The sequence below is a fragment of the Ochotona curzoniae genome, unplaced genomic scaffold, assembly GCF_017591425.1.
Source record: "Ochotona curzoniae isolate NIBS_2020 unplaced genomic scaffold, NIBS_Ocur_1.0 contig_64, whole genome shotgun sequence".
In the NCBI taxonomy this organism is placed as follows: domain Eukaryota; kingdom Metazoa; phylum Chordata; class Mammalia; order Lagomorpha; family Ochotonidae; genus Ochotona; species Ochotona curzoniae.
The window spans coordinates 41493797-41505110 of NW_024466502.1; the positions used below are offsets into that span (position 1 = coordinate 41493797).

An 11314-nucleotide genomic window follows, 5' to 3' on the forward strand; every position below is an offset into this window, starting at 1 on the left:
GAAAGATAAAATAAGTGTGAGATAACTATAAAAGATTATAAATAATAAGTATGCACTCAGGCTACTTCAAAGGTTCCTTTAAGTTACTCTCATGCTACTGGGACAAAATGTTATGAAATTTTTGCCTATGTAAGTATCACTTATGCAAGAGATCAAATGCAGAACTCCACACAGCAGATCATGTGCCAAAAAAAGCCCTTGGACTTTTTCAAGATTGGTAACACAAATATAACTGTTTGAGGCTAAAGTTAAAAATTCAAGGTATCTTTTTTACTTTTTAAACCACAATCTGGTTTCATTGGCTTTTCCTTTTATTTTAAAAAAGCATTACTTACAGTTTTTTATCTTTCCAAAGTATATAATTCAATGTTTAATCAACATTTTCCATTTATGTGTTGGCTACAGATCCAGATGGCATGCATTAGAAGGATTTTTGTACACGAACAAATTCTAATAAAGAATATATTAATTTTCCTCTTTGAAGGGATGGGGATTCTGGGACAGTTCCATTTGAACTTCAAAAATTTTGAAGCAGCAGCAGATAAACTGGCATATTAAGAGAAGGGGGTTCTAAGTACAAGGAATAGAAAATGTAAAGGGTACAATCATGTGGCCCATCCAAAGAATAGCCTGTAAGTGGCTCAGGAACAGGGAAATTATTTTTCAAAAAGGATGAAATCTGGCATTGTGGAGCAGCACGATAAACTGCCGTAATCGGTGACGGCATCTAACATGGGCACTAGTTCTAATCTCTGCTAGTCTACTTCTAACCCAGCTCCTTGCTGCAGCTGGGGAATCTGAAGATGTTTCAAGTGCTTGGACATCTGCCACTCATGTGGGACACCTGGATGCAGTTCTTTTGGCTTTGGCCTTAACCCAGTCACTACTACTAGCATCATTTGAAGCGTGAAACAGTGGATAGAAGTTCTCTTCCTTTTCCTTGCTGACTGTAGATCTGTATTTCAAATTAACAACCCAATCCTTAATTAAAAAGAGACAGAAAAAGATAAGAAAAACATGCCCAGACATGACACTTATAGCTTCTGATTAATTATCTATGCATGATAATTTTTTTTAAGTGCCATGTGTAGTTCTGACTTTCAGCCAGGACTGAGAAGTAGGGGAGCACGTGAGTGAGGACATAGGGGAAGTATTAGATGAGGATAAGACCGGAAGGTAAAAAAACACTCCAGGGCTAACATTGGGTATAGTACTGGGTTAAGCCACCCCATGCAATGCTGCCATCCCATCTGGGCAGTAGTTCAAGCCCCAGCTACTCTACTCCCTATCCAGCTCTCTTATTAGTTGTGGGAAAGTAGTGAAGGATGGCCCAGGAGGCTGGGCCCCTGCGCCCACACCCCAGACCTGGAAGAAGCTCCTGGATCCTGGCTTGGGCCTGTCTCTGCTCCAGCCACTGTGGCTGTCTGAAGAGTGAAGAAGCACATGGAAGATTTGTCTCTTCTTTTCTGTTACTCTGCCTTTTAAATAAATTAATTAAAAAAAAAAGAAAATGGTACATAAACAATTTAACACCATCTGCCTAACTTTGCTGTTTTGATTATTTTCTTGCCTTTGCTGCACTACTGTTGCCTGAAAGAATATGAATTCCCATCACTGCCCATAAGAGCAGATATAAATGTTTTAAATTCACTTCATAACTAAGGCATCTTTACTTTGTTTGAGCTAAGAGTCTCATAAAAGAATCCTAGGGCAATAAGAGCACCTCCTAATTTACCTCCATCTACCAATTAGGGCTTGTTTTTTTTTTTTAAGATTTATTTATTTTTATTGGAAAGGCGGATATACAGAGAGGAGGAGAGACACAGAGGAAAAGCTTCCATCCATTGGTTCACTCCCAAAGTGACTGCAACAGCTGGAGCTGAGCCAATCTGAAGCCAGGAGCCAGGAACTTCCTCCAAGTCTCCCACATGGGTGCAGAGTCCCAAAGCTTTGGGCTGTCCTCAACTGTTTTCCCAGGCCACAAGCAGGGAGCTGGATGTGAAGTGGGGCTATTGGGATTAGAACCAGCACCCATATGGGATCCTGGCGCGTGCAAGGCGAGGACTTTAACCACTACGCCATCGTGCCGGGCCCGAATTAGGGTTTTTAATAAATGTCCAAGGAACGCAAATCTCAAGAAAACCATTTGCCAAGAACACTGAAAAGTGAAGTCCGTACTCTGGCCTTGCCCTCTTGTGAAACAGAAGCAACAGCCCATGCAAGGGCTCGTCTAAACTCCCTCCAATCCGAGATTCTTTCTCATTCAGGTAAAAATTCTTCAGCCCTTCCACAAACAATACAGATAAAAGGTCTCACTCCTATCATAACCCGTTCCACAGGCTAGCAGTCTCTCTCGCTTCCTTTATGAAGGCTGGATATGTTTTTCCTTACTCCACAACACCTACTCCCCATAAAGCTGCTGCTCCACACTTAAAAAATAAACTCTAGGAGTACAGATAAAGGATGCTGAGTTGTCTCTTCCCTGAGGATCTAAGGATTTGCACCCTGTACTTTCTTATCAGCAACCCATGTTTTTCAAAGGGCACGCAGGCCATGGGAACTGTCAAGGGAAGCTCAGGAAAAGCCGAGTCAGCAGAAAGGCTGGGGGTGGAGGGGACCTGACCAAGCAACTTGTTTCTGGAAACAAAGCACAGGCGGAATTTCCCTCACGGAAACCTAGTGTTCGGCAGCTGCTAAGAAGTAACCCGGTGCTGTTCCCACGCCTGGGCTCTGGAGGATTCAACCAGGAGCCGCGACCACCGGGCTTGGCTCGGGGAGGGACGTCGGCCGCGTGGGGAAGGGTCGGACTCCAGCTCGCAGCGGAAAAGGCCACCATTCTAACAGTGCCTAGAATCCTGAGGTGCTTCCCACGGCCCAGCTCCCCGCCTCCCCTCCTCACGGGGCCCGCCAGCCCCTTATCCCCTTTTCCAACGCCTGCCTGCCTTCTTCTCGCCTGCTGACCCGCCTTAGCTTCGGCCAGAGGCCTCTCCGGCGCCTCGGGATCCTGTTCCTCTTCCCTTGACCGCCGGGGCCGCAAGACGCTGGAGCTGCCGGCCGCCCTGACCCGGAACTGCTGAGGCGCGGCGGGCGCGCGCGCTGAGCTCATCCCGGGGTTCCCCGACGCCTGCGCTCGGCGCGCCGAGGCCGCCCGGTGCACGCCCCACAGCCCAGCTCGACCCGGGAGCTCCGTGCTGTCGGGCTGCAGTTGGCCGGCCGAGCCCCGGCCTGCGTTTGCACCGGAGAGTCCAGGTCGATGCGAGCGCGGGGATCCTCGAGACTCACGTGGGATGGGTGAGGTGAGGTGAGGTGGAGCGTGCGTCGCTTCTCGTTTCAGGTGACCAACTTCGGGGCTCCGGATTCCAATGAGACCCAGGTCAGAAGTCGGGGGCGGCCGGTCCTAATGAGCTCCCAGCAGCAGATGAGGTATGCAAAAGAACGTGGGTGCCAGGGGGCTAGGACCACAGAGTTCGCCCCAGGTGTGCATCAGTTCCTCACAGAGTTCTTGGAGGTGGTGAGCCGGGCGTGGGTGGACTTAGGTAGGCTCAGAACTCTAGGGGCAGATCACGGGTTGGGGTAACAGGGACCTGGCGATGACAGGGTCCCCGAGTGGAAATCCACAATGCAGAGTGAAGGAAGCGGTCACCTTGTCAAAACGGGAAATGATCCTCAACGGATCCCACGTGAGGAGATCAGCAGAGGCTGAGGCAGCCCTGCGGATTGGGGTTGGAAATGAGAAAATCTGCACCTGGAAAGTCAGAAAGGTAGGAGCCCAAATCCCCCACATGTCCGTGAAGTGCTATGTAAATCCTGGGAGTTCCAAATTTCTCAACTTGCATTTCCTTCAAGACGCGATTTTCCGGTGCAGGATCTCCTATTTTCTATGAAGAGGTGTGACCTAATATGACAGTCATGTCTGGATCAATGACATATCACATAGGTTAACACCTATAATTAAGAAACAAGTTTTTGTGTCCCTCAACAAGTAATTCCGTAATTAAAATTTCTGTATAAAGGTAAAACAATTTAGAGGAACTTCTTTTTTTTGGAAAAATACCAAAACTTTCAGCGATTAAATGATGACTTCGTGTTAATTGTTTTGGTTGTCTTGTAGTGCATTAACTTTGCTGCAAATGGCCTATATTTACTATTTTGATCACATTCTCAGATCAGTGCATTCACTTTTACAACCTATATATTTCTGTTACATCTGCAAGAAGGTGATATATTTTTATGCCAGTTTTTCTTTACAGGAGATCAAGTCGGCAGAAAAGTCTTTGAAGAACTTATGATATTGAAAGATGGCAGAAGCAGTTGTGATTGATCTGTTTGATTTGAAACTGAGTGCTCAGAAAAACTGCCATCAGAGATTACTGAAGGCATTGAATGCCGTCAAATTCCACCATGCTGCCAAGGCCAAATTCCTTTGCATAATGTGTTGCAGTTCCATCAGCTGTGAAAAGAATGGTGAACATGATAATTGTGAATTAGAAACGAGCAATGGCTTATCAATTCTTTTGAGGGAATTTGAGACTGTTAACAATCCCAGCATGGCTGCCTCATTGTATACTATTAAACAAAAAATTGATGAAAAAAATCTGAGCAGCATTAAGGTCATTGTCCCCTTGCACAGGAAAGCATTAATGAAGGCCTTTATTGACCACCTCTTCACTGATGTTTACAATTTTGAGTTTGAAGATTTACAGATGACTTCGAAGGAGAGCTTTTTGAAACAATCCCCTGAAGTAAATGTGATTACAGCTCAAAAACTAGAAGAAATCCAGAATGAGATAGAAACATATTTGAGTAGTTTGCCAGCACTGAAGGGAGAATTAACTATTATCACATCTCCTTTGATCCCAGGTATGTTAAACAGTATCTTTATTTAGCCATGAATGAGAAAACTCAACCTGTCTTCAGAGATTGTTCCTCTCTTCCTCCTTTGGATGGAATTGTGCGATTACTGCTTGATATCATCAGTTGTCATGTGGGGGTGTCGTAGATGGCCTGTGTGATGTCAGGGATGTCAAAGAATGACTCCTACAAAGTTACCCTAAATAAATGAAGTCTACTTCTCAAAAATTCTGCTTTAATAATAGAAAACAAAATCCCAGCTCTCCTTTACAGTGAGATTTATAATGTGGAAAATATGAAACTTCGAAGTGGCACCTTCTCGAAGGAGTGAAATTTAAAATCATCTTTTCGGTTGTAGTGTTTACAGGGGACTGTATGCTGTTGGGTGTAGCAAAGACAGGTGGAGCAGAACATGCTTTGAAGAGCTATCATCTCATAGGAACATAAAACAAGCAAGCACAGAGCAAGAAGACAGTAGGGAAGTACAAAGTGCTATAGAAGTCAGAAGCCAGAGAAATGAACACAGGTCGCCCAAATTTAGGTATATTTAATACTCTTGGCTTTATAACATTTTATGGACATTTTAAATCTGATCCCTTATCATCAACAGATATTTTCACACATGGATTTACAACAAGAACAGGTGGCATATCTTACATACCAACCCTTAGCTCATTCAATCTCTTCAGTAGTTCCAAAAGGAGAGACCCCAAGGCAGTTGTTCAAGAAAATCTACGTAGATTGGCAAATACTGCAGGATTTAATGTGAAGAAATTTTACCGGATAAAGGTATAATACTTTGTATTTTGGAATCTGAAGTATGTTTCTTAGTTGACTGAATGGCATGGATTTTAAGCTATTTAACTTTTGCATCTGGTGTATTATATAAAATTTTATGATATCTAGGAAATATTTATATATTTCATTTGGAGTTCTTGAATTCTAAAAGTGTGGTTAATTCACAAGAATTGTAGTACCATTCGCTCCTGTTTTTGATGTAGATTGAAAAGTGTTTAGTTCTAGAAAAGAAAGATCATGATTTTCACATCACTGCCAAAGAAAATAGAATCATATATAACCTTATTCCTTACCAAATTCTAATGTTACTTGAGTCTAGAAAAAGTAAAAATGTCAATTTTATTTAAAATAAAGGTGGAATCCCACCTTGTGGAAAGTGCTGCAAGTAAACACCTATTTCTATTGGGAGGTATTTATGATGGACTATAATTTTTTAAAGTTTAAGTCTGAATCTTTGGACTAAAACATGAGAAATACTTCATTTGGTATTTTGCTATGTATAAAAGTAATATGTTTCGTTGAAGTAATATGTTTAGTAATATTACAGGATTATGTAATTTTGTTCTGAAATGAGTAATTTCAGGAAAGCTTACAGTATGGGAAATCTCACTTCCAAAACGTTTTTGTCACACATCTTTGATAATCAGACTGATCATGCTAATGACGTCTGGATTATGGGAAGGAAAGAGCCTGCATCTTACGATGGAATAACTACAAATCAGAGAGGAGTCACGATAGCAGCCCTTGGTGCTGACTGTATCCCTATAGTTTTTGCTGATCCTGTCAAAAAAGCATGTGGAGTTGCTCATGCTGGTAAGTTTACTTAATGAAGCACTCAGAATTTCTTTCTGGTGAGCGTGATAAACAATTGTATTATTGTGTGGTAAGTGTAATGATAGGGATGGGGCCCGCATACTCTTATTTTTGGAGCAAAAAAAAAAGAGTGTCCAAATCAGAAAACATGAGCCAGGGTAGTAATCCCAAAGGAAGTGGTTCCTAGGTGGATTCCTGGGTAATCTGTGGGATTTAGCTAGGTGCTAGTCTTTCTCTGCAAGGGTGGTATTTTGGACAATGTAATCCTACACTGCAAATGCAGTATGTTTTGCTCTCAAAATTCTTCATGTCAGTAGCACACTCAGTTATTGTAATAAAAATAAAATCAACTCCCTTGATGCTTTTCAAAACACAGATAGAGGAATGATAATGCTTCTAGTTGAGCACCCATGAAGCCAAGGAAGAGGGGGGGTCATGCTAGGCATGTTGTACAAAACTGTTTGTACAGAAGCAGACATGAGTACCATGTGTAAAAGTAGCAAAGTTTGCTTGGAAAATTGCATCTAGTTTAGCTAATTATATTTTTCTGTAATTAATCTGAAAGTTTAGATGTTATGTTGTCTTCAGAAAGTATTTTTAAATAATATCTGGGCTCTCCAGTGGTTATAATTCTATGTGAAATGAGGGATGCTCTTCAGTCACTATCACTTGTAAACTATGATTCCTTTGTTCTGTAGACCAAAGATAAAGGAAAAAGTAACATTCGTTCTTTTTAATCACCTAAAGTCATGGAATTGGATGAGCAGAAGTCAGATTTACATTGTCAGTCTATTTAAAATTTGAATCTCAGTTTCTGGATATAAAAAAGGAGATATTATTTGTTACTTCTTAGGCTTTGAAACATTTACCTGTAAAATATCCAAGATTGGGGAGACATTAAACCTAACAACTAATAAACAAAAGGCAGGAAATTCTCATACATGCTGTGTATGGAGGAAGTTTGAGAACAGCATGTTACAAACAAACAAAGAAGCAAAAAAAAAAAAAAAAAAAGAATACCAGTGGAAACCTAACATATCAAACAGTTTTGAAAAGTAATGGAAAGAAACTCCCAATTAATGTTTATTCTGTTTCAGGTGCTTTGTATGGTATATTGCATTGAAAAAATAATAGTATGTTATTAGTGTAGTGATTCATTTTTTATTTTTGGACTTTGAAGTATACACAATCTGTTCATTTTAAACATAGACATAAAGATAGGTGGAATTTTGTTATGTTTTAACTTTCCTTATCTGTCCCTTTTTCCCGTGTTTATCAGGTTGGAAAGGTACTTTGTTAGGTGTTGCAATGGCCACGGTACATGCTATGATAACAGAATATGGCTGTCGTTTGGAAGATATTATTGTTGTGCTGGGACCTTCAGTAGGACCTTGCTGTTTTACTCTTCCAAGGGAATTAGCAAATGAATTTCATAATCTTCATCCTGCTTGTGTAAGAATGCTTGACTCACCAAATCCCTATATTGACATTCGAAAAGCTACAAGGTAAGATTGATTTCATTCTGAAACTCATTGTTGACTACTGCTTTTCAAATGCACATTGTACAAATAGTACTATTTTACAAACAGTCTAAGAAAAATTAAGCCAAAAGATGTTTAAGTGGTAACATGGATGCATGTATATTTCCAGAAACTCACTTTAAATATGCTGTCTGCTCTCTGAGTTTATATACTAGAACTTTTCTTGACTGATATCACTTACTGATCTTAAAATGAAGGAAGAGGAACTAGCATTGTGTCATAGAGGGTAAAGTCACCACCTGCAACACTTGCATGCTATATGGTTCATATCCTGGCTGTTAGGAGTTCAACCCGGCTTCCTGTATCGGCCCTGGCAAAGCACCAGAAGATGGCCTAGGAGTGTGAGCTTCTGTCAGTCATATGGAAGCGCTGCATGAGGCTCCTGCCTCCTGGTTTTGCCCTGGACCAGTCCTGGCTACTTGGGCTGTCTTAGAGATGAACCAGCAGATGGAAGATCTTTCTCTCTCTTGTCTCTCCCACTCTCTCTGTAATTCTGACATTTTAAAAATATGTATTTATCTTTTATTGGAGAAAGAGAGTCAGAAAGGTCTTCCATCTGCTGGTTCACTCTCCAAATGGCCGCAGTGGCAGAGCTGAGCCTATCCAATGCCAGGAGCCAGTCACTCTGACTTTTAAATAAATAAGTCTTTTTTTTTTTTTTAAGTGGGGAATGAAGCAGTAGATATTTAATCTTAAGAGCTCTATTTAAACTTTATGCAAAAGATTGATATGTTTTATTTCACATTCTCCAAATAAGTTCTCCTAAATATATTTAACTAGCAGGAAATTGATAGTTTCAATTATTTTTGCTCTCAGTAACAGGAATATAATTCTTAGCAAATATATTACATAACATAAACATACAATCATTTTAAAGATTTCTGTTTCCCTGAATTTTTGAATTTGTAAAGTTTCCTTTTAAGTATCTGCCAAAAATGGTCATTTGTATTTTTAACAGTTTTATTTACTTTATTTGAAATGGGAAAAGACAGAGATAGAGCTTCCATCCATTAGTTTGCTCTCCAAATGGCCACAACAGCTAGGGTTGGGCCAGGTTAATCCAGGAGCCTAGAACTCTATCCAGGTCACACTAGAGGATGGCAGGGGTCTGGATGCTTGAGCCATCTTCTGCCACTTTCTCAGGCTGTTACCAGAGAGCTGCATTGGAAATAGGACAACCAGGGTGTGAACCATTACTACATGGGATGCTGGTGTCAACAGCAGCACTACACCATGGTCTTGGCTCCTATTTGTCATTTCTGTAAGGAAAACTGATGGCTGATTTGAATCCTATTTCTAGTCCAGTCAGCAAAGCCTTACTCAAATTAGGCCTCATTTAGTTGTAAGCAGAAAGGGTTGAAAGTTATTCTTAAATACGATTTGTGGAATAAATGTCCCTATTTTATTACTCTTATATATCATAAAGTGTTTAAGGAGAAGCAAGCTTTCTTTCTTTACAAATACCTTGTTAACTTGAGAAGTTTCTTCTTAAGTATTTGATTTTGATTGTAAAATTCTGTACTGAGATGTCTTAGGACACCATGGAGGATTGTATAGTGTGTGCATTTACCACTTCCTGACTAGTCCATATTCCATTTCATTCCAGCATTTATTTATTTATTTATTTTTGTATCACCTTGGCTGTAAAATAAACTCTTGATGTATTTTGAAAAATCTTTACCTTAAGGATTCTTCTAGAGCGAGGAGGCATTCTTCCACATAACATTCAGGACCAGAACCAAGATCTGAGCCTCTGTACAGCGTGCCATCCTGACAAGTTTTTCTCCCATGTCCGAGATGGCGTTAATTTTGGTACACAAATTGGCTTCATATCACTTAGAGAATGAGGTATGGTGGATTCTCTTCCCTCTTTCCAATCTCTTTCTGTTCTTCTTTTCCTCCCTCTTTTTGTCTTTCTCTGTTCCAGATTTCCTTCCCCTAATTTAAAAGAAAATGATGGATTTTTTATTTAACTTTAGCGTGTTATTCCTATAGGAAGAATAAATTTTTACCTTTTAGTGATGTAACAGTGACAGAAAAGTTCATTTTCAGTAGCTGACTCTTTTAAGAGGCACCACTTCCTTTTAGCTAGTGAAGAATAAGTTGGCCAGCTTATGCTAAAGGTTTAAAAGTAAAATATTTTATCTTCAAAAATTCTGTATATGTATTCTTTATCTCTACTATGCACGTAACATCTGTATATTTCAAACGATAAGCTTCTTATGACTTTTTGATATTTGTATGAAGAAATCTTTGCATGAAGATTTTAAGTTTTAGTATATTTAAAAAATCCACAAATATAGTTGGCTTGGCTTTCAACTGATATCTATAGGTGGAGTTTTTTGTTTTGTTTTGTTTTGTTTTTGCTAAAGGGCAGATACTAAATATCTTAGGCCTTCCACTCTTCTGCTTTCTTACTGTAGGCCAAACATAGACCCTGACAATACACAAATGAATACCTGTGCTTCAATAAAGCTTTATCTGCAAAAACAGGTGAAGGGGTAGATTTGGCTCACAGGTTGTGATTTGCTGACAAGCTAGAATTATAGAGCATGATTGAATGCAGTATTATAATATTTAATAAAAATATTTTAGAGTTATGTAAAACATTTCATGATACTAATTTAGCACTGTCCTTGCATGTATCCAATTTTACCTAGTATTAATTTTAATTGAATTTGTTATTTTTGGCCTTTAAAATACCTTTAGTTCTTTCATCTATAAAAATTTTAATAGGCACTAGTAGTCTCACATTGCTCTTCTAGTAATAATAGTGATGGTCTCATATTTGATTTCTATGTATTTTACAGATACTTGGATTTTTGCATAAATGTTCCCTGCCTCCCTCCAAACTGACTCTACAAGAGAGAAGTTTAACTGGTTTGCTTTATATTTAAAACTAAAGGGATTATAATGGATAACTTATGTTGATTTTCATTTTTATTCTAACATTAACCAAATATTCAGTATGATATAGTTAATGTTTGAAAACTCAGAATTGTTCTTAGAGTTTCCTCCATATTTATTACACAAGGTCTCTTTAGTTTGTTATTTATTGAGTACTCTCTGTCAGGTGTTTTGTTAAGCATTGATTAATCAAATTGAATAACACTTTTTGCTTTTGAGTCGAACACCGTGGAGGAGGAAAACACATCTACAGCTACAATTTAATGCTAGAAGCAGTTGAAGAGTATAAAAGGAAGAAGGGTTAGTTTTATCAAAAAGCATTATAGAAAATGTGTTACAGAGAAAGTGACACATTTCATAGACTGAAAAGAAAAACAGCTTTTGAAAAATGACGAAAACCAAAC

The 11314-nt window shown here is 39.4% G+C and overlaps 1 protein-coding gene across 3 annotated transcripts; it reads left to right on the plus strand.

Annotated features, from left to right (window-relative positions):
* Positions 1 to 2718: 2718 nt before the first annotated feature.
* On the plus strand, positions 2719 to 10903 carry LACC1 (laccase domain containing 1). Of its 3 annotated transcripts, XM_040991361.1 has the most exons (7): positions 2720 to 3423; positions 4251 to 4860; positions 5462 to 5640; positions 6297 to 6462; positions 7742 to 7967; positions 9691 to 9851; positions 10814 to 10903. In XM_040991361.1, exons 2-6 carry the CDS (start codon positions 4299 to 4301, stop codon positions 9848 to 9850), a joined length of 1293 nt encoding a protein of 430 aa, XP_040847295.1. In that variant the 5' UTR covers positions 2720 to 3423; positions 4251 to 4298; the 3' UTR covers position 9851; positions 10814 to 10903. The 3 variants fall into 3 exon arrangements, with proteins under 3 accessions (XP_040847296.1, XP_040847295.1, XP_040847297.1); XM_040991362.1 differs by lacking the exon at positions 10814 to 10903 and having other exon boundaries at positions 2719 to 3423; positions 9691 to 10509; XM_040991363.1 differs by lacking the exons at positions 2720 to 3423; positions 4251 to 4860 and having other exon boundaries at positions 4911 to 5640.
* The last annotated feature ends 411 nt before the right edge of the window (positions 10904 to 11314 follow it).